The 23836-nt window shown below is 47.7% G+C and overlaps 1 protein-coding gene and 1 long non-coding RNA gene across 5 annotated transcripts in view; one reads left to right on the forward strand and one right to left on the reverse strand.

Annotated features, from left to right (window-relative positions):
- The window catches only part of LOC146179223 (uncharacterized), a 294299-nt gene that overhangs the window by 243016 nt on the left and 27447 nt on the right, over positions 1-23836 (forward strand). Inside the window, exon 5 of the long non-coding RNA XR_014700712.1 lies at positions 23400-23519. This is a non-coding gene — a long non-coding RNA (uncharacterized LOC146179223). The remainder of the gene's footprint in view (positions 1-23399; positions 23520-23836) is intronic.
- The window catches only part of LOC146179229 (cell adhesion molecule Dscam1-like), a 185462-nt gene that overhangs the window by 123435 nt on the left and 38191 nt on the right, over positions 1-23836 (reverse strand). For 2 of the 4 annotated variants that reach the window (XM_084578903.1, XM_084578900.1), the window contains exons 1-2: positions 3956-4091; positions 3176-3466 (exon numbers count right to left, since the gene is read on the reverse strand). The exons of the other annotated variants lie outside the window; for them this stretch is intronic. In XM_084578903.1, the coding sequence (XP_084435029.1) occupies positions 3176-3466; positions 3956-4037 (373 nt within the window). In that variant the 5' untranslated portion in view covers positions 4038-4091. Of the gene's footprint in view, positions 1-3175; positions 3467-3955; positions 4092-23836 lie in introns of those variants that run through there. 4 annotated transcript variants of the gene reach the window in all.

Genomic DNA, 23836 nt, shown 5'->3' on the forward strand with positions numbered 1-23836 from the left:
TATATATATATATATATATATATATATATAGGGAGGGGGTTGAAGCTCGAATGGGTCCGGTAGGTCGTCATAAACTTGAAGTAGGTGACACACGGTGAAAAACAACACTTTAATCCGACGTTTCGGCCGGGGTCCGGCCTTTGGCAAGGAATGTATATATATATATATATATATATATATATATATATATATATATATATATATATATATATATATATATATCACACACGCGCGCGCACACACACGCACACACACACACACACACACACAAACAAACAAACAAACAAACAATTTGCTTATGACCCAAGCCGAAATTATGCGGACTCTGAACGCTCAACCAAGCAATACGACATCATCCGCCGCGTTGGGAGAACGCAAGTATATACAGGGCAGTAACTGGCTGATTATAGGTGCACATAAGCACCTTTCTCTCCATGACGCACATAAAGCTCCAGTCTTCGGATCCGGAGGACAGAAGTCAACTTGCGTTTCTGAAAGGCTGTTGCATGCCAAGAATTCTGCAGCACGAAACCCAGGTCGACCTGAAGAGTGGAGACATACACAACGCTTGTTTGTTCTCAGTTTCATCCCAAGTTTCGGCCAGTACACCGTTCGTCGTGGGTAGGCAACTAGCCTAGGCCCGTACCCTAATGACTTTCGCACTCTATTTAAAAAAACAAATTGCGGTGGTCCCTACATTTGCCACTTCAGCAAATAATATTTTCGCGCCTCCTGTTTCACATAACAGAAAGAAAGCTTCCTGATTGAACCCGAGTGTGTACCTTGAACGACGAGCGGTGCCGTGAAGCTGTCGCTGCCGAAGGCGTTCTTCGCTACGCAGGTGTAGTTTCCGACGTCGTCGGGACGCAGGCTTGCTATTCGTAGCGTAGAGCTGCCTCTGAACTGTGCGGATACACCAACGCGGTCGCTTTCCTCGAGTTCTTCGCCGTCTTTCAGCCAAGTCATGTGGAGCGTCTCTGTCGCGCCGACTCTGACAACGCAGCTCACCAGTATCTGCTCACCCAAGGTGACTTCAGCGGGAAATGAAAACTTCCTAAGCTTCAGTGACGCTGCAGTAGACAGGTTCGGAAAAACAATGTCGTGAACGCACTCGACCATGACAAGCGATCACTAAAAAAACGAAACTTTGCTGCGCTTACCATCTTTTGCCACATTCTGGTGAGGTAGAAAGATTGCGAACACAAGCCAAATCGTGCGCATCGTCTTTTGCGAGCCGTCTAAATGATTCCCACTCTAGGATTTAGTTGGTTGAACCTTCTCTCTGGCGGACTGAGGACCGAACTGGCAGCAAAATCCGTCACCGACACACAGCGCGCGAGTTCAAGTAGGAAGCTGGACAACTAGCGACATCTGATGAGCCGCGTGAACACTACATCGTGTTCGGGGATCTGGGGCTGGCTGTTGCAATCGCTGTTGCTGTTTTGTTTTTTATAGCCGCACCTTTCATTTTAAACAGTAACACAACAGTATGTTACGCGCCACGGAACTTCGTAACAGCTTCTTTTGTTATTAATAACGCTGCACGTTCATTGCGCGCACAAATAAGCAGGGTATGAAGCGCTATTAGGATGGAGTCATTTCAGCCTTATAGAAAGATGTGAATGTGCGGCTTACTGGCCATGTATACGTGGCTTACAGTTCTTGTGTTTCTTCGTGAACTGCACTAATTAAGTACAATTCAGAGCGTGCAATTGATCAATTAAATAACCGAAATGGTTCCAAAAAAATGAAAACTGCGCTAAGAGGCATGCTGCTCCTCCTTAGGACATATAAGAAGACGTGCGCACCTTCATACCGGAGACTTCACTCAGCATGTTCGTTAAACCATTTCCTAGGTCGGGCTTTGTTGCAGGCGGGGTTAAACTTGCATTAACTTTAGCGGTGGTTTCTCCGCCGTACATCGGTCATTCTCTATGCTGCAATTTTCCCGTTAGTTTATATGAACCGCGCTTAGACAGAGGCAGAGTGGCTAACCGGAAGAAACTTCCGGATTGTTAGACATTCTGCACTAGTAGAAAGGCGAGAGGATATATTGCCACATTGCTGTCCAGGCGTCACCACGTGACCGAGCCATATCTTGGCACGTGGTCGAGCGTCGTCTCTCTATCTTCGCCTATAGTTAACTCTACCTTCTTTTAGTTAAAGACAAGCTGCGCTGTTCTGCTTCTTGCCGCGTTTGTCGGTGACAGCATAGAGAAGACAGTAAAATTTGAGGAATACCTAATTAAGGGTACGACTGAAAGGTGTTAATTGCTCTTGTCTGTGGCTTCCCTAGTTCGTGTAAAAGCGCTGTATACTACCCGTTTGTTCACTAGTCTCCTGATATATGCCTCTGTTATCGGACATTCACGCATTAGTTACAGCCGTCCGGCTTCACATTATGTGCAATAGCGCCCGTCACAGATATAGCCCCGCTTTCACAGAACGTGTCTAGATCTGTGGCCAAAGGGGTAGCGTACGCGTCTGGCTTAGGGAACAAGCGGCCCGAATTCGATTCTCATCTCACCCTCTCATTTTACTGGAGCTTTCCTACATGACAGTTCCTGCCACCAGGTGCTCTCGTGACGTCACACTGCCGCCTGGCCAATCAGCGCCTGGTCGTGATTTGTCGCTTACGTAACACCAACGACAACGCCGGATTATCTGCAGAACGGGACCTTTAACGATGTGGCATTAAAATCCCCGGAAGAAAGCAAGGATCAAGTATACGCAAATAACATGCGGGCGAAGCGTGCGACAATACACTTTTCTCGCAATAAGAACTAGGCCCTCACAAAGCGCAGCAGTGAATCACGAAATTTCAAAGCGGGCGCTGGTCCACTTGTCAGGATTTTTATCTCCGTCAGCGGACGGGGATCATTCGCGTCCGTGCGGCCTCGTGCTGTACGGTGGACCCTTAGCGTCGTCTTTGCTCAGTGAAATTTGCACAAGCAACTTGTACATGCCACAAGTGCAGCTCAGAAACTGCACGACGAGAAATAAAAGCAGTTAATGCGGGCGCGAAGAAACCATGTAGATATTAAATCACATTGTTACCTATGTTAGAGGGCCCTTTCTTTCTTCGAAAGTTATTGCTTGCTACTGGCGGGGTGCTACATACTGCTCTGGTAAAAGGGATTCGGGAACTTTTGAGGCCCCTTTATGAGGTTCGTACCTGTGACTGCCAGGTGAGCCGAGAAACGATCACTTCCAGCCGCGTTCCTGGCTACGCAGGTGTAGTTCCCGCTGTCCTTCGCGGAAACGCCCAGAATGGTGAGCGTCGACACTGGGTCTCCTTTTGTTGACGTCACTCTTAGATTCGTCGTCGGTTTTACGGGTAATTCGTCTCTCAGCCATGCGAGGTCGATAAGTCCATCGCTGCCTTTCTTGACGACGCAGATGACCGCCACCGTATCGCCCGGTGAAAGATTGGCGGGAAATTTGAATTCGCTTATTTTCGGAGGCTCTGAAAGGGTAAATGATCGCCGTCATCTCTGGTGACAGAGTAATTTGCGTCCGACAGCGTGATTCGTGCCTTTAGGAGCAGCGCCAACAAATTTTTCTTTTATAACAGAATGCTCAGAATAGCTCCCTAAGTTCCACCGCTGAGGAAGCTAAGGAGGGAATGCAATATTTCGGTATAACTTAGCAGCACTTCTGGCTTTATGGTCGAGTTATCTTACGCGAGATTGTTTATCAACTTCATTTTTTTTACTACCTCAATTTCGCAAAATAATGCACAACAAGAATGGTTTCCATGGTAAGCCTCCAGTGATGAGCTATAAGACGACTGCAGCAGTTCTGCGCACTCACACAGTTTGCTTTTTCGCTAATGCTGTTAAGCATATTATGGAACGTTGACGAAAACGTATCCTTGAATGGGTCTTGAGCCTTAACTGTTTATCTAACGTAACCACTAGAGCAATGTTTGGAAAGAAAGGATCAATCTCCATACCTGTAGCGTGGGCGTAACCATCTGTCGACGCTGAGATAAATATTTCTACCGTGAAGCATATAATCAGAGCCAGACTGAACATATCTATCGGCTGTCACAACGAATTGAACGCACCACTTGAAGCCCGTATGGTAACTAACGCCCAGATCGCCAGTACGACGACGTCATATCCGTGCGCAACGAAAGTGAGGAAGACCGCGGACAAGTGGCGCCATCCGCAGGCAGTTAAGGAAATCATGCGTGGCGCGAAAAACAAAACCCGTCAAAGGCATGGCTGTGACAGACATGCGTACGTGTATTTCGTCTTAATAAACCGTCGTCTGCCCGTGAAAATGGCCATATGGCGCCAATAAAACACTGAAAGCCGCACAATATCGACGGAGTCGACTAAATCTTGCTTACCTGTCAGGCGGCAACGACATCAAGCACAATGTGCTCTCCTGCTCCAAACAAGGTCTATCGAGATACATGCCTGCTGTATCAGTACACCGCTTCCATTTGAACATTCCACCGTTGCGTGGTACGAAAGAAATTAGCTGGTCCGTTTGCAAGTTGACGTGGTGCTCAGAGGCCCCTCTACTTTGTGAATCTGCCCCGGGGACTTGGCTCGTCTGCAGATGCTGACTGCGCGAATTCAATCCCGGCTTCTATGGCCGTATTTCGATAGACACAAAACAGCAGAACGTCCTCGAGCTGTCCGATGTCAAAGAACCTCAGGCGGTCTGAACTAACCTGAGCATTCCACTACGGCGCTGCTAAGAGTGTGTTGTTTCGGGACGTTAAACCACAGTGCACGCAGTTCGCTAATATGTGTACTGCATCTTGGTTGCTCGTCAATGACTTCTGCAGTAATGATGCCGAACCGTTTCGCGAAACCGTCCTGGCGGATCTGGTGCGCGCAGGGCAGACGTAGCTAGGAATGCCTTTTACATAGGCAGCCGGTCAGTCTGAATCCCCATCTTTGTACAAGTATAAGGTGACGTGATGCAGCTCACTATGTAAGTGTGCAGGTCCGGATTCATACCCCCCCCCCCCCCCTCCCCCATCCAAACGGGAAGTTAACCTAGGAAATTCACGCTGAAACCTGTACTTCGACGAAACATTCGAACAAATATCTGGTCCTTATGAGACCCACCCCCAACAGCCACCTCTCCATGAGCGGCCGATCAATCAATCCCTGGGCACGTTCGATGGCTGTCCACAGTTACCACGGCCATGTCGCAGTAAGCGCATTCTCAACTGGAGCTACTGCTCAGCCCCTATGGGTACCATATATTTACTCAACGAGGACTTTGAAATGGTGTAGACAAACATACGCAGAGAAAGTTCCGAAATTCGCATTAGTCTGTTTTTGTCGCAACAATTTAATCTTAAAAATCATCCTAGTAATTCGGTAATTGCCTAGTAATTCGCTCTAATCTAGTAATTTGTTGGCGCTGGAGCGAGAGCTCCATCCCCCGCCACCAATCAGGATCGTAATGGCGGAGGGTCCTGCGTGTTAGAACGGTATGTGATTGGTCGAACCTTTTGAAACCCTTCGCGGGGCCATTCGCGACTTGGCAAGAGAATGTCGCGAGCCAGTCACAAAGCCTCCTCAGTTTCGATACGTGCTTCTACAGTTGAGCCATTTCTACTCTTCCTTGAAAATCAGGAGGTGTATACGTATATATAGGACGAGGACGAACATAAATTAGCAGACAGGGCAGGCGTCTTCAATGCACAGCGCCTCTTTCCGCCGTGCAGTCTGATTAACAAGCCCAAATCTGAATTCTGTAGTAGAGATGTGCTGTGTGCAGCCGGACAGTATCCCACGGGACTCTGATCTCGACTCGAAGTGGTGAAACCAGCAGATTGTTGGCGACTGCGTACATGGGGACGCCCTCCTGCTAGGTCACCAATTTGTGCCCTAATTCCGGACTTTAATTCATATCCATGCGTCGTTACGGCGCAGATTCTGCAAGGCTAATACCACCAGCAGCCAACAAAAACCCAACCTATATATTAATGAGAGAGACGGTATGGTGAAAGAAGAAAAATGATGACTATTCCATGCGAGGTTCTGACATTCGAAACCCTGTTAATTAGATGTACAATGGCAAAGATATTGATTCTTTTTACTTTGCTGCAGTTGACGATCTCACTCGAGTAAAATGACGCAAATCATCGCACTAATTTTCATTCGCATGAATATTCGCAACGATGTAATTTTTCTTCAGCTTGTTCGCTGGACCATGCATAAAAGTGCAGATGCGAAGGAAAACGGCCAAACTAATTCGATCATCGATTAGCCATGCAGGGCAAATGTCGGCACGCAAACATTTCCGCGCATCGTCCAAATCGAATGTCTTGCCATTAGGCATCGGTAATTGATGCCGCGACCTCAGGAATGCGCCTTGCCGTGTTGCCTGACTATGTACGGAGAGTGGTTTGGTTTGTGGGGTTCAACGTCCCAAAGCGACTCAGGCTATGATAGACGCCATAGTGGAGGGCTCCAATAATTTCGACTACTTGAGGTTCTTTAACGTGCGCTGACACCGCACAGCAACGGGCGCCTTGCTTTTCGCCTCCATCGAAAAAGCGGTCGCCGAGGCCGGGATTCGATCCCGCATCCTTGGGCACAGTAGTCGAGCACCGTAACCACTGCGCCACCTTGGCGGGGATGTACGGAGAGTTATCACGACCGGACGAAACGGAGCGTTACCCTTTACAACCAGTGGAGTCGTGAAGCCGTGTCACTGCCCAGTGAGTTCTTCCCCACACAAGTGTAGTATGTCTTTCGGCCATAGGATGGACCTATATGATGAATCTGTTTTAGATTATATACTTCCGGAATACTGTTTTATGTATGTGTTGCATATTTTGTAATTAGGTATTTTACGCTCGGTATTGTGTTGTCTTCACCCTTAGACAAGAGTTTATTGTGCCCTACCAGTAAATTCTATTAGCTGCTGTCGTTTGCCCTTTTCTTCTTTATGGCCTTTATATTTGTGGTAACAAGCGATAATGACCAGCGAGCGTTGCAGGTATATTCTTGGAAAACAACGGCCGCTATTAAACGCCAGGGACATAGCGTAATATTGCGACGTTCGCAGGGGTCAAGTGGATGCAGCTAGCACAGAACCGGGTTAAGTGGAGAAATATGGGAGAGGCCTTCGTCCGGCAGTGGGTATATAGTCAGGCTGATGATGATGATGACGACGACGACGTTCACCATGCTACGAAGGTTTGTCTTGCTGTTTAGTTTAGCTCAGCTCAGCTGCGCCCTTAAGACAGATCCTGTGGCTTTTCCGTGATGCCATAGGTTGATATATCGCGACATCATAGTTGGCAAGAATCTACTTTTGGTTGCTGTTTCCTGATTTTTGCTCTTTTAACGTGCTTCTAGTTGGGATTTTGAAATATGTCCTGTTTTCTTTTTTTTTTTTTTGTTTTGTACTAGAGTGCAGACTCTAAGGCATATAATGCGATTATGGCTCAATAACTCCGTGGTTGTCCTTTAACATTGACATTAATGTCGCAAAGCACAAGTACGCCTCAGGCAATTATTTCCTATCAAATGTGACTTTCGCGCCTGGGCTTCGAACGTTATATTCAACAACGAAACGTAATAACCACTAAGCCAGCATGCGTAATAGCCGTGGTACGCACGCAGTTTTAATAGGAATCGAGTTGAGGGCCTTCGAGGTTCTCGATCTCAATTGTATCCGAATGACCATGCAGTACTGTCACACGGTAGTCTTTATTTCCATTAATTGGTTCCATCTTTGCACATTGTATGGTATGACTCGAGGTAATAAATCGTTCGACCCCAGGTGGTCGAAATTTCCGGAGTCCTCCACTACGGCGTCTCTCATAGCCTGAGTTGCTTTGGGACGTTAAACCCTCCCCCCCCCCCCCCCCCCAAAAAAAAAAAAAAAGAAAAAAAAACAACCAAATCGTTCGGCCGACGCAGGCGCAACATATCTGAAAACGGCGATACAAGAACGAGCAGTGGAGTACAAGACAGCTTGACTAAACCAAGCTGACTGACTACGGAAAAGCTTTATATGACATCTTAAAGGCCATGCACACGTGGATAAAAAAAAAAAAACGCAATGGAATATGAATATTCAACAGCAAACACATTGCCTGGTGCATTATTCGCGAAGCTCCGCTGAGCGTGTCGTCCAAATTGTTTCTGTGAGACTAAATAACTGCCCCTTGAAGAAGTATGTCACACGAATGCCGCTATAAATATTCAAAATGCTCGGAAGGGTATTGATTGAACGGCAGATAACCATACATTTAACCAGGTTGACTGCCCAGCACAGCGGAGAAGGGAACTGTCAGACTGCAGGCTCTACGAAACTGCTGAGCAGTAGCAATAGTGCCAAAACTAACGCGTCGTACAAGGTAGATGTTAAATGAGTATTTCACCTAACGCCTGAAAAAAACAAAAACAAAAAAAAAAACACATAAAGTCGAAATTCATCACCGGCTAAACCGACACCTCAATGTGTATACTATTCGGACTAAGACTACATGTGCACACAGGAGCGCACTTGTGCGTGAAATGGAGCCTTGGTCGTAAAATTTGATCCAACCGTAACAACGTGATTGAATTATACGACTGCACTGCCTCATCATGAAACGCTGCTGAAATCGAAACATTCCAGGTAGATGCCAGGCCGGACTTCCCGCAGTCGGTATCTCCACGGCAGCTCCTCTGGCGGTCCCCGTCAAAGCTCGTTTGCGTTTCTCTGGTCGATCAGGGTCCAACAAGGTTGACGACTAAGGTGTAAAATGAATCGATCAGGGTTGTTGCACTTGTGCTGCGGATTCGGTTGCTATCATGGAGACTCGGCACCTCGCTCGAATTCGACCAGTGGATTTCGCCAGTAGCGAACTTGCCAGGATCATACCTGTGACTGCCAAGTGAGCAGTGAAGCGGTCGCTGCCAGCCGCGTTACGGGCGACGCAGGAGTAGTTGCCGCTGTCTTTCGCGGTGACATCCACAATCGTGAGCGTCGACACGGGACCTCCTCTCGCTGATGTCACCGATAGAGTGGCCGTCGGCTCAACGGGTAGTTCGTCTTTCAGCCACACGAGATCCACAAGTCCCGCGCTGCCCTTCATGACGACGCAGGTGACCGCCACCGTATCTCCGGGCGAGAGGTTGGCGGGAAATTTAAAATCGCTTATCTTCGGAGGGTCTGTAAAATGGAACCGCTGCCTGTTATCCTTGATGCGAAAGTTGCCGGCTGCAAGCGCAGCGATCCTCGTCTTTAGGAGTGGTTACTGTAAACTTTTTTCGTACAGAATATATGGCTTAGAGCAGCTCTTTGTTCACGTTTTCTTTTGCTGCAGCTTGACCGTTTAGGTATTTTCAGATAACAGAGAAAACCGCAGTCTGTATTGTAATCTTTAAGCACACACTTTATGATCTGGGAAGAAAGCTTTTTTTCAACAGAGAAGCGTGCAACGTTTAGCTTTTCCTCCAGTATAAGCACTGCAAGTAGCACCATATCGAGAAGGAATTTCCATACCTGAAGAATGAATGTAACCCTCCGTGGGTGGGACGATGAGTAATTCTATAGTCCAGCATACGAGGAGTGCCAGGCTGAACATAATCATAGTCGCTCCAAAGAAATCGTACGCGCCGCTCGAAGCTAGGATGGCAACTAAGAACTTCAAGCGCAGAGAAGCGAGATCCTTACCTCACGAGCGCGGAGCAGCGCATGGACGAATAGCGCCACCTATGGGCAACTAGTTGAATCATTCTTGGCGCGAAAGACAAATGCCATCAGCGTCAATGTTGTGTGAGGAACGGAGCCGCGGTTTCTGTTCTAGTTGCATTGTCTGTAGCATCTGCTACTAGACTCCGTATGGCATCAAAATGCTCCACAACATACACACCTGAGGCAACTGATACACACGTTATCGAGATTATCTGCTACACGGCACAGTAAGGTCAATCTCAATATGAAGTTTTGCTGTGTTTCGGTATATGGCTTGAGCACATTCACAGATGCCGCATTCAGGAATTACATAGGAAATGATAATGTTTGAAAGCGGTAGAAAAATCCGGACTGTTCACAGGTTGAGGCGGTGCTCAGTGGTATGTGCAGCTTTATATGCAGCCTTTCCAGCCATTGCATGTTAATGGCGACCTGTTCCGACCGGAGCTGCGGCAGCATGGTGACGTCAGCGTGAGTCTATGTACATGTCCATCCTTGTCCAACGTGAAGTGAAACAACTCACACTCCCAAACGAGAGTATTCTTACGAGTCCCTCCTCGGCATGTGCGGGTAACCATATTAGAGGGACACAGTGGCCTAACTGAAGTAGGCGCGTATCGAGATATTACAACGCTATGAAAAAGGCGCTGCGTTTACTAGAAGTTGGGGCTTTCGTAAGCCGGAAAACGCCGAGAATGAAATACAGATGTCGCAGCAGACGCCGACCTTGATGAGAAGGAAGTTGAGATAAAGACAAGGCCAAAGTTTCTTTTAACCGTGGGCCTCTGAGAATAGGATACAAGGCCGCTCATTGCAGGCAGCAATCACGGAGTCCTTTACGGTCGTCAATCACGACCCTAAATCATTTTCTTAGTCTACCTTACTCTGAATCACCTCTTAGGTGTAGCAAAACGCACATGATTCATCTAACTAATTTGGTTCGAGGCAGTGCAAAATATGTGGTGCAAAAAAAAACAACAACAGCAAATTAACGTTTTATCACCTAGTTCTTTGGACCATGCGCGGAAATGGCGACGCGAGGAAACAGGACGACACTAATGTAATCCTCGACCAACCATGCACGACCAGTGTCGATAACGATCGTGCGCGTCGTCCGAGTCGAATGGCTTGCATTCGCTAATTGATGCTATGACCCGAGGAATGCGGTTCGACACGGTGCCTGCGAAAGCAGGGAGAGTTATCACAACCGGGCGAAACGGGCGTTACCGTGTACGATGAGCGGAGCCGTGAAGCTGTCGGCGCCGGCAGAGTTCCTCGCCACGCAGGTGTAGTTGCCCACATCTTCCGGCCGAAGACTGACGATCACGAGGGTCGAACTTCCCTTAGATTGTGCCGACGTTGAGACGCGTTCGTTTTTCTCCACGGGTCGACCATCTTTATGCCAGGTGATTGAGTGCGACTCCCCAGTGGCCGAGCCTTTCTTGACGGCGCACACGACGATCGCCTCTTCACCCAACGCAATTTCCGGTGGAAATGAGAAGCTCCGGATGGCTGGAGGTGCTGAAATCACGCGGAGAGGAAAGAAAATTCTTGGATCGCCAGTTTAAGAATACTGACCTGCGGAACAGCCGAAGTTATCGAGGCTTACCGTTGGCTGCAAGACTGATATGCAATATGGAAATGAGAAACGTTGTTAGAAGCCAGTTGTTGCGGACGGTGTCACAAACCATCGTGTAGTAGCGCGTGGTGTCTGGTCTGCAACTCAAATGTGACGCTTGTGCCGCGGTGATGGACACCGCCGAAGCGGTCGAGAGCGAGCATAGCCCGATTCACTGGACAACTATTGCCATCTGGTGACCAGTGTGAAAGCTACTCAAGGCTGATCGGTCTCGACTTTTTAGAGCGGGAATAACAAAGTCCCGCAGGCGCCGATACTGCGATGGTTTCGACAGCACGGTGTCACACGCACTCTGATGGAGGCAAAGGAAAAACACAGATGAGGGCGTTACCACGTGATATTAAGGATATAATTTGTAGCGTGTGGTACCGCTGCTGTTTTTTTTTTTTTTTTAGGTCTCTCGTATTTAGCGCGCGTGTAAGTGAGAAATGCGACTTTGGCGGTTGATTACACTGTTCTTGTCGTCGCAAAACTATCCAAGCGTACCGCAGAAACTGACGACCAAATAACTATTCAAAGTGTGCCGCTTGACTACTTCGCTGTGAACTGCGAATCCAAGGGATGGAAGGCGGTATGCATAGAGAATGAATTGACCATCACTGCTAAGAGCGTAGTCAGGTATAGACAGGTAGTCGTATCGATGGTATGTTCAAAGCACAGACTGAGACATGTATTAAACAATGGTTATGGAAAAATATTAATTATTAAACGCGGTAGTTACGGGTTGAGCAATATTACGTCGTGGACTGAGTTACGAGAGTTCGAAAGGCACCTATCGCCGTAAGCAAACTATACCACGTCTACAATAGACAAAGCGAAAGCGATAGCTCTGCGGTTGCGCTCTTTATGGTAACAGTGAAAACAGTGTTACGATAGGTCGCACCGCTAGAAAGAAAATATTCTCTAGACTTAATACGAGTTGAACGCACTAAAAACCACAGTAAGAAGGCATCGAATTTTGGTTTTTAAGTCTTTAACCCAACATAGTTGAAGCGTCCGTTGCTGCACGCGTGACTCGCGCATCACTTTTCAAATCCGGCTAGCAGTGATTACAGATCTGCGCGAAAAGTAGTTAGCGGGACTCATCAGGGTTCAGTGGGCTAAGTACCAACAGCTTCGAAATATACACGTACAAACGCAGTTGGGAATGAATCCCCAGCAGCCATTAGAGAGGGGAAATCACTGCTTTTTTCGTAACTTTTGGAGCCGAACAAGCGCAGTACCGAGAAAATAAACAGCAGCACAAATCAATGCCCTACATGATGAGCAGGCAAAGCGAAATCGAAAAACAGGCGATGCAGCACGGTGTATCAGCGAAGGAAAGAATGATGTACGAAGCTTTAGAGGAGCATTTCTACCTCCAGATTAGGACCAGCAACGTCCTGTAATTATAACAGAGTTCACCTGAAATCAGTAGCGGCAGCTCCAGCTTGTCCGTACCGACAGCGTTCGTAGCCGAGCAGGAGTAGTTGCCGATATCCTGGACTCGGACTCCATCGATGCTCAGGGCAGTGCTGGTTGCTCTGGTGGAGACCGAAACGTGGTCGGAATTTCGGACGGGCTTCCCACCTTTGTACCACGACAACTCATACGGTCCCACTGATCCTTTTTTCACGAAACACGTCGCCACAGTTTCTTCACCTAGCGAGAGTTCGGTCGGAAATCCGGCGCTCTGTAGCTTCGGTGCTCCTGGAACAGGGTTGTCTTTGTATATGTAGGCGGAAAGCGTTGCTTTCGGTGTTAGCATACCACGTTTGTATTTTCTTGCGCGCTCGTCATGTTTTCTTTAACCGAACAAACAAAAACAAGGCTAACGAAATGGTGGTCGCGGAAGATAATCGTGATTTGCATAAATGAAAAAATAACAAAAAAAACGTGAAGTCGATTAAAACGTTAAGACTAGCTTGAAAGTCTTAATTAGCCACTCGGTGCATGGAAGAGCGCGCTAGAAAGCTCCTAATTAGCTGATTGAAGAACAAAATTTGCAGTAAGGCGGGCTGGGAAATACGAATCTTTGGGGCTCACCTTGCATTTGAAGTGCGCTAGGAAGCAATGCGATCAGCGCGAAGACTGCGGCTTTCAAACCCGCACGGAACATCTTCCTTGGTTGGAAGACAGAGCGCATGCACGAGCAACAGCAGACGTTCGCAAAACCGTGTGTAGTCAACCGCTTGGAGCGGAGGAGGATATCGGAGTCGAATAAGGCGGACGACTAGCGGCACCTGGTGGAGCTTCTGCGAATTCATGTTTTGGGCACCGACCTCTTCAAATCCCATAGTGGTGTTCGTATCCGGGGTTACTTGTGCATGTGGCAGCTTCAGGCAACCACAGTGAACTGCAAACTATTGCAAACTATAGTAAATGTTAATAACAGCCCATGTGAGTAGTGTTTTAGTCAATTTGCTAACGAGGGACAACATGGAAATGTGACACAGCAAGTATTCTGTCTTGTAACGCGTGGAAGTTTCGTTTAGGTTGTCAGTTTCTAGTGCTCGTTAAAGGTTATTATCCGATATTTAAACAATGCTTCCAAATGATATCTTTCAACGACAAATACTTGTTAAAGTGTGTAAATGCATTTTTTGAAAATGGCGTCATATCCCACTCATGTGAAACGCTAACACCACGGGTCAGTCAGCTCCTTCCTTCCCACTTCATATCAGAGATCACGAAACTGTGAAGCCATTTACTGCCGGCATTCACGGCAGCAGAGGTATTTGCCGCAAAGTTGCAAATGCGTTTGTAGTTCTCTGCAAGTTTGGTTTATCAGGCGTAACGTCCCAAGCGACTCGAGCTATGCGATACGCAGGGCTCGGAAATTTCGACAACTTGGAGTTCTTTACCATGCACCGACATCGCACAGCAGACGGGGGCTTTGTTTTTCGCCTCCATCGAAAAGCAGTAGCTGCGACCAGGATTCGATCCTGCATCCTGGGTACAACAGTCGAGCGCCGTAACCACATGCGGCGCTGCGGCGAGATCAACACAAACAATGCCTGACTCGACTGAATGAAATTGCAAACTGAGTTGTCGTACTTCATTGTCGTGTTGGAAAATATTCGAAGCAACTATCATTAGAGCATTTTAGCACGGCCGTGCTAAAACACAACTATGGCAGCTGCTTCTCCATTTACAGCAGCTATGGTTAAATGTTTCGGTAATCGCAGAGCTCAGGTCTTGACACGGAAACAGAAGCTGTGATAAAACAGTAAGCGGCGGTACCACAATTCCTTGATGGATTTAACGCGCTACGGCAGGAATTGGACGGCTCAAAACGACGTTCAGAGGACAGACACAGTGCTGCCCTTGTTTAGGTTGGGACACAGCGATTTTTCGAACTGGGCAGAAGCAGCAGGAACCGCAAGTCTTTTCACAGACCGGCAAATCTCTGCAGCTAATAGTATATGGTGTTGGTAATATTGACGTGATATCCAAAAAAGGTGCTTAGCTGGAGTCAGAGTACCTCGTGTATTCAGTTAGGAGGAATGCCAAGGATGATATGGGACGTGAAATTCGGCTTCGTCGAAGCCATCGGTTATCCAAAGGATGGCGACAATAAACGTGAATAAGCTCGCGCTTTGGGTGGATTTTGAGGGCCGTTGATCATGGCAGACTTAAGTTCTGCACCGTGAAAGCTAGTTTGAGTATATGCGTAATGAACGACGAGCAACAAATCACATATTGAAAAGTAGTTTCTTGAATTGTTGCTTTTGAGTTAACAAAAAGTAAAGAAACTACTGATAGCGGAACGGAGCCGGTGCAGTGATGAGTGCACAAGAGAGACGGAATATTCGCGCATGAGTCATCTCGTTTGTGCCGCTTTCATGGCGTCGACATTCTCTGGCCGAATACGGCAATTGTGCCCAACAGTGCCTTGTAAAAGAAGTCATAATACAAAACTGTAAGAAGCACTGCTTACCAATAATGTTTTTGCCGTGCGGCAAATATGAGCCTACAACGCTTGGTCACGCAGAACATGAGGGTGGAAGGGCATAAAAGGTCACCAGAGAGGTGATCAGCTTTGTCTGTTTTAAAACGTTGAAGGTTCCCAACCCGAACGACCGAAGAGAGAAATGAGCCTTCATTCGTACCTGTGACCGCAAGAAACGCGGAGAAACTGTCGCTGCCAGCCGCGTTACGGGCGACGCAGGTGTAGTTGCCACTGTCTGCTGCAGACACATCCATGATGGTGAGCGTTGACACGGGACCCCCCTTGTGTGATGTCACGGAATGCCTGGGCGAATCGTGTGGTAGGGGATGGCCGTCCTTCTTCCAGAACAGCTCGAAGGGGCCCACGCTTCCCTTCGCGATAATACATCCCACGAGTGCCGTATCACCGGGCGACAGGCTTGCGGGAAATTTGAATTTGAGTATCTTGGGAAGTTCTGGAAAGTGACAGATTGAATTTCGTTTTTCTTAATTTCGCGTGTGGATATTTTGGACGCAAAAAGTGAGAGTGAACGCATAGCGTTCGTCGCGTATTTAAAACGGATAATTGGCGTCCTTCATTGGGGTAGGTCGCGTACGTTGCAAATAGCCGGAAAACGACTGTAATAAGCAAAGCATTCGTCGGAAATTATGAGCATCTGCCCTGTATTTACCCTTCTTTAACACAATTCCTAAGCACAATCCCTGCACAATTACCTGAGGACACGTCCTTGATAATTATCGGCGAAAGAAAAAAGCCTTAAAAATTAACCTACGACTTTTCAGGCTCAGATGAGCTTTCATCAAGCATAGGGTAAAATTAACTTTTCTTTTTTAGTTTTGAACAAAAAAAATATTCAACAATGTTCTGATAGAGCCACATGAGTGTGGAGCTGCATGCATTCGGTTTTAACTTGCAGTATCAATCGGCCCCTGAACTTTGAAATCATTTTTGCGGGAAGGAACCCAGTTAACAATGTAATTCGCATTTTTTGCGATATTTCTTTCCTCGGTGTCATCTGCGGCGCTTTTATGAAGGACTTGAACAAATCGCTTCTTCACAATGATAGGTATATACTTGTCTGGCTTTTACAAAAGATAGTGGGCATGTGGAGCAGGCCCCTGTAATGCGAATCAGCGGTCTATTAAACACGGAAGCTGCGTCCATATATTGGCAGAAAGGCACAGGCATACCTGATGATGTAGTCGTGCTTGCAGCCAAGGCGACAATGATGTAACCAAAAACGCGGGTCTTCATGATCCCGGAGGCTGACAAGACCGCTTTTTGTCGAAGCAATGCACTCACTGACAGGGAACACTCCAGCGTTGTCAGCGCTTTGGATGCGTAGAAATGGCAACACAGTGGACAGCTAGCGCCACCTATATTCGTCTGCCACAACCACCACTGGCGCGAAATAGTTGAACCACGCTGAACGAAGTGTACGCGGCCAGCCTTCGACAAGTTCCTGTCGATTTCGAGCAAAGCGCAAAGGGGCCGTAGAAGTACGGAGCTCAACGATTAACTCGAAGCGACAAACAGAACTCCCACACGGAGGAAACGTCCGGTATCACGTGCTGCACTCTAACTGTAGACGCAAAAATTAAGGTGTTCGTACGATTACAGTGCGGCACCACTTTACGTTACCCAATTTTTTTATAGACGCATCATATAGCAGGAACAAAACAGGATTGCTTTTCGCTGATTAGCGTCACGCAATTTTTTTCTCCACGAAATCGCACATAGCGAGTTTGCTGCAAGCATCACACTCTCCCAACGTAATTGTGTAGCTGACGCTGTGAACCGGTTTCTAAAAACGTGACGACGTTATCTTCTGTCAGTAGAGCTCTCCCGAGAAGCAAAAATGTTTGAACTGCGGCGCAGTCGTCACGAACGCGGGAAACCAGTGCACGCTTTTCGCGATCACATGACAATGTGTCACGTTATCACGATCACGAGTCGTCCGTCTTCGTGTGGGCCCCGTTAACCAACCTTAAAAATAATTATATCGGTATGCTAAATTGATTTCAGTCGCAGTCGCATGTTTCGTAAGAAACTGTTCGAGACATTGTTCGACTACCCGGCTCTGTTGCCCGGATTTCATTCGCTTAGCGGCGGCATGCTCTTTCTACCACGTTCAATTTACTGCCCATTGTTGTTGCAATCAGCGAGCTTTGTTGTTAGATCAGCAACGCGATAAGACAAAACCCAACGAAAGGCTTCTGTAGCGTGCCTTGTTATTGCATTATTCGGGGAAAAAGAGAGAGAAAAGAAACATGGTTCTCCTCTGTCACTTTATCGTGTAGTGTTGCGCTACAGTTTTGTTTCGAAGGTGACTTCTACCCTCGCGTAATGTACTCAACACTTGACCATCACAGCAGCTATAGAGACGACACTGATGACGTCATCAGCGTGCGAAATAGAAATCGTCTTGTCGAATACTCGTCACAGGAGGTGAAGAGAAACAAACGCGCGCTACGCATAAACGTGGTGAAAATCGTCAGGAGCAGCCGCGATTGCTGGAAAGATATACACTACCGTATTAGTACTTTTTTAATTTGGTGACAAGTCTCGTAGGCGAGCAGCTGCGGCACTTATGTACTTTCTCCCGCGTCATATTTTAACCTGCAGACATGTGGAGTTGAAGCACGACGGGCCCCACGGGTCGCATCGTGCTTTTGTTGTCCTCAAGCTGTCGCTGAAACTTGCGGAGTTGCGTGTTTCGTAGTCGCCAAGCAGTCCAAGTGCACTCTAGTTGCTCGTTGAAATTACGCAAGTTCAGTGTTCCATGGTGACAGTGTTCACTTATTTGTAATAAGCATAACTTATTCTCCCTTTGCTTATTCGTGTCGAAATAAGCGACATCAATTTTTAAACGCGTCAGTGCAAACCGCTTAACTAGTGTTCATGAAATGCATTGACTAGCATCACTAAAACTAGAAACAAACGCGATTAAAGGCGTAAGACTAGGCGCACACAATCAAACGCAGCGTGTTACCGTTAATGACGAGCGGAGCTGTGACGCTGTCGCTTCCGAAGTCGTTGCTGGCAACGCAGGTGTAGTTGCCCACGTCCTCCGGCCGGAGGCTGGAGATGCGCAGCGCCGCGCTACTCTTGGACCGAGCGGCGATGGAGACACGCTCAGTCTCTTCCAGATCCTTGCCGTCCTTGTGCCAGGAGATGCGGTATGGTCCAGCCGTGCCTTTCTTCACGAAACAGCCAGCCAAAATCTCTTCACCCAGCGCGACTTCTGAAGGAAATACCAGCTCGCGAAGCTTGGGTGGGCCTGTAGGGATGGATGCGTCCCTCGTACACAAATTCGGAGCAAGTGACTCTTAACCGCCGTACAGTGACGGCGAACTTACCGACGTCGACCGCCCGGCACAGTTCAACAAGGACAACAAGCGTGTAGCACATCTGCGGAGCCCTCATGTTGCTCTTGGAACTTTTCCTTTTGATTGTGGCGATTTCGTGGACGCTCAGGCGACTAGCATGTTTTCAAGTGACGAAGACCGCTGACTAGGAAGGCGTGAAGCACAGTGAGCCGTGAGAAGCGGTCGCATTCTGGAAGGCCGCGAGGTGGACGCGCGAAGGAGTGCGCGGGACGGTTGTAATGTGCGCGGACAGCTAGCGTCGGCTGGCGGCGGTATGGGAAACTACGAGCCCGGTTCTTTCGAACGCCAAAGAGGCACACAGCGTTTTATATCGGAGACAAGCGCATCTTACTCAGCAGAGTGAGCTTTGCACCAACTCAGTAACAGAAAATTCATAAACTTGACGGTAGAAAATACGGGAGAGGCCTTCGCCCTGCAGTGGGTATAGTCAGGCTGATGATGATGATGTATTTCACACAAAAACCGCGAGAAGGCTGCAAAAAACTGGTAGCACGAACGGTGAACATGGGCGTTTTTAAATGACAATACGTGTATTCAGTTTACACCGCTATTCAGAATAGAACGACATTGGACAAAAGCTGCACCTGGAGGTCTGAGATGGCAGAAAAAGTACCTGATTATTGTACTTTTCCTGCAATCAGGAGATAAAAATCCGAATCTTTAGTGAGTTGCGGCTCCGTTACTCGTTTTGTTCGGCCCAGCGGAAGTCGCAGAGAGAAAACTTTCGTTTAGTGAGGACTGTGCTGGGGCTGTCATTTTGTCTCAATGTCTTGCATAGAGCATAAAAACAAGCGAAGCTGTTTACCTGTGACAGCCAGAGACAGCGTAATGGAGTCGCTTCCTTCTGCGTTCTTAACAAGGCAGGTGTAGTTGGCCACGTCTTCGACCCGAATGCCATCGATGGCCAAGGAGATGCTGGTTGGTTTCTCAACAGTCCTAACGCGATCGGTGTCTTTGACTTGCGCACCGTTTTTTAACCACGCCATGGTGTAGGGCCCCTGGGAATTCTTTCTGACAAAGCATGTTGCCATCGTGTCCTCCCCCAAAGTCACCTCGCTGGGAAAGCCAGAGGTCTGAAGCTTAGGCGCTCCTGGAATGCACGAAGTGCTGTTAGAGTTATGAAAGTAGTATGTGCCATATATAGACAGCGGCATACGAGTAGACATTGCAAACAACATACTTGGCCTTACATATATATGCATATAGGAAACATGTTCGAATCTCATAGTAATATATAAACTATAGCAAGGATTCAGCGCGAACTTGTGCATTTGTTGTATTTGGGAACACCATGCTGACGAGAGGAGGTATACTGTCACCTGATAGCGAATGGATACGACGTGCTTGAATTCACACGCTTCATAATGCGCTCGTAGCCAGGCCTCTGAAGCGAGTTGGTAAAACGTTAGCGCAGGCGGCTAGCAAACCCTGGGTGTAACTGCAGTCTCCAGCGACCATGCATCTACCATGCAATGTCTGACACTTAGCCTTACTATATAGCGCGGTACTTTTTCTCCACCCTGCAGTGACAGAAGAAATAAAAAGAAAGCGGCATCGTCAAATATGAAGCGTGCCATTCTTACCTCGGCTGTGGACGTTTACTGCAGAAAATAATAGGACCACTATTTCAAAAGCGGTGACCATTCTCATCTTGGTAGATTCAGCACACCGTCTCCTGCAATCGCACTCTACAATCTGGCCCGCGCGACTTGTACGCCGTTCAGGAACTCGCCGCGATTCGTTTGCGAGTGGACAAGTAGCGGAATCTAGCGGAGGTTTCGCAAACCACAACATTCGCCAGTGTTTGAACATTTGTGCTTTGATCCGTGAGCTATGGATCAACAATCGCGACACGGGTAAATTATCATCCATTAGACGCTGGTTGCGCAAATAGTGCCGGGGTTGTTATGTATATATCACTTTCGACGGAAACAGTGCCTTTAAAAGATGGCAGTACTGTCGCTGTAGCCCTGCCGCCAAGAAAGGTGCCCACTAGGCAACACGGCTTTATAAGTATCTTGTATATATGTTCTCATATTTATTTCGTTCTTCAGAGTGCGAATAGTTTCCAGCGGGTCACGTCCTGCCGTACGTGTACCCAAAGCAGAAAATAAGTCACAGGTACAAGTGCTTCACGAAAAAACGTGAAACGCGGTCAGTTGAAGTGATTGATTGTAACGGATTATTTTCATAGCTGTGGAATTTGCTTGATAAATCGTTTTTTTTTCTTTTTTTTTGTGAATTGAAGTAAACAGTTGCTAGCATAAAAAAGTAGAAGTGCGGCCACATTGTAAAACACGAGTAAGCTGTAAATCTCAGCCCTTGATCTTTGGAGATTTAAATTCATAGGAACGCTTTAAGCAAGAAGACTTATTAGAGCCTTAGCTTTCATCTGCATGCACAATCAACAGCGAAAGATCGCTGTGGCGTTGCTTTGCATTGCAGCAAGCCTTTATGAGTGATTGGCGCATCTGAACGCATTGTAGTGGTTTCTTGTTCTCATCGCCTTACTGGCATCTTAATCTAGTGTGCGTTGGAGAGTTCTTTTCTCCAAGTGGCTTCCTGTGTAGGAAGCGCAGGCTCTTTTCTTTGTGTTTTTGATGTATTCATTGCACCTAAGTTGCTCATACCTTTTGAATCTGTGAATGTTTTCTGTTGGTACTCATGGGTTAGATCCGTACGTTGTTGACGTGAGTACAACACTGCTTTGCCGCCCTGCGTGGTCTGGGCCGATTCGAAAAGCCCACTTGCTCCATCAGTGCGGGTTCGACAATCACACGATGTCTCAAATGCTGCGTATTTTCGCTTTCGGCGGCTGATTGTTTGCGGCAAATCTTTGCTAGATTTTTTTTATTCCTTCAGAAAACTGCGAAAACCGGACACACGAGTTTTGGTCACTGCACCCCAGGCCCAGCAAGCACGAAAAAGTGCTATACGGTTTGTGCTGTGCGCCTAATTCGTAGCAAGTGATTGCTAATTGCGATTGTACATCATGTCCTAATTCTAGCTCACAGTTCGAATGTGTATGCCCCTATCTTTCGCATCGCAGTACTCGGGAACTGTAAAACGACAATCGTCTTTTCGTCATTGACCTCTCTTCTCTTCTGCGTTATAAATAATTATGGTATTCGTTCGCCTGGCGCGATACGTTGTATGCATTGATTTACACATTCTTGCATCACAACACACTTACACGTACCCGCACACACGCATTGCGCACATTGTGATGAAGCCCACGATGCAGTGGATGTAAGCTGGTCACACGCGGTATTAGCTAAGGACTGCCTTTGTCTAAAGGGGTTAATGGAAACCCCCGATTTCAGCCTAACAAAGAAAGATTAAAGAGAAGGTGTACCGGTTTTAGATTTCGATGAGTTTCGAGCGGTTGAATGATTATAGCTTGCACTTAAAACATGCGAAATATCTTGGCGCTATCATTTGAAACAATGACTCAATTAGCGATTAAAATCGCGACGGCTGTCAGGCTTCACCGCACTGCACAGCGACGCATGATGACGTCATTGACGATACCGGTACGTTTTCTGCATAGACACACTTGGTTTGAAGAAATGAAAACAAGACTGCCGAAAACAAAGCCCTAGAAATGTTGATTAACACCGTCAGAAAATGCACAGCAGGACGTGGGCGAAGGCAATGAACGTCAAAAATAGTATCGTCCGTGACGTCATCATTGAGCTTCTCCGCAGAACTTTAATGCTATGAGGAGAAGCTTGAGGTTTAATTGTCGATTACGCCATCAGTTTGAATGCTAGCGCAAAAACACTTTTCATGCATTACCTGCAGTCTATGTAGATTTGAATCCTTGAATATCACGCAATTCTCGAAAAGTGATGCAGCTGCTCTTTAACGATAAATGTTGATGGGGGTTACGGTGTTACATTCAAGAAACAACGTTTACGCCCATAACTTGGACGCTGCATGGGTGCCAAAACTCGAAATTCTGGTGACCAAATATTGTTGCACACCCTATTCTGAGCCCGTGAGAGTGGCGCCGGCTTCATATCTGTGGCACACAGAATGAACACTCAGTGCCACGCTTAAAGGACAGTAAAGGCTCGCGCGACAGATGTGACAGCGCGCTGGGGTAAACACTGAGTATGGGTTCACCTCCGTGAACCCGTACTCGGCCAGGATAACTTCCGGTACCGTCGATCAATCTCAAAGGCAAGCTGTGGCCGTGAATGCATAACCGGTTGCCTTAAGAGAAGGACCCGAATCACAAACAAGGAGTGGTCTTAGCGTTACCGTTAATGACGAGCGGAGCCGTGACGCTGTCGCTTCCGAAGCCGTTGCTGGCGACACAGGTGTAGTTCCCGACGTCTTCGGGACGGAGGCTAGTGATCCGGAGCGTAGCGCTGCCTTCGGCTCGGGCGACGATGGATACGCGTTCGGTATCCCGGAGATCGCCACCCTCTTTCTGCCAGCCGATGCGGTAGGGCCCAGCGGTCCCCTTCCTCACGACGCAGCCGATGATGACTTCTTCACCGAGAGACATTTCCGAGGGAAAGGTGAATTCGCGAAGCCTGGGTGGACCTAGTGAATTCGAACGGATCGTGAGGAAAGCTATGTTGCGTATCGCGGTAGAAATCAGAGGTCCTTACCGGTGCCGACAGCAGACCACGCTGCCAGAAGGAGTACGAACGCGTGGCTGAGAGTCCAATGCCGCTTGCCCATCTTTGTAAACGTTTTTCTCTGCTCAGAGTAATCGCAGGTACCACCACACTGAAAAACTCTCGCTCTTTTTCAGGCAGTCTCTGAGGCGTACTGATCGACTTGAATGAAGTCTGCACGGCCAACATCGGCGGGCACTCGACGCAGCATAGAGCGAGGGAGCTGAAGCGTGGACAACTGACGGCTCCTGGCGGCGGTAAGGGCAATTAATTTGCGATTCGCATCAGATTCCCTGGCGCGCCGCTCGCAACGATTTCAAGAACCTTTATTGCATTTGTGCATTTAGTAAGTTCTGAGGGATAATTGCAGAATTTTTGAGTTTTTTCTCAGGCTTCTCAAGCCATACTAACTGCGGTATTAAGCGACCGTGATCGCAAGATGTATAATTGCCCCCGTCTCCAGGATGACTTGGAAGTAAACGTGTGCAGTGCGTGGTGTAGGTCTTCGGTAATCATGGCGTTGCCAGAATGCAGCATTTAAAGGAGAAGCTGGAGAGATGGCAGGGAGGTTGTT

The sequence above is a fragment of the Amblyomma maculatum genome, chromosome 9 (assembly GCF_055883805.1).
Source record: "Amblyomma maculatum isolate TAMU_Amacu chromosome 9, ASM5588380v1, whole genome shotgun sequence".
NCBI classification, from domain to species: domain Eukaryota; kingdom Metazoa; phylum Arthropoda; class Arachnida; order Ixodida; family Ixodidae; genus Amblyomma; species Amblyomma maculatum.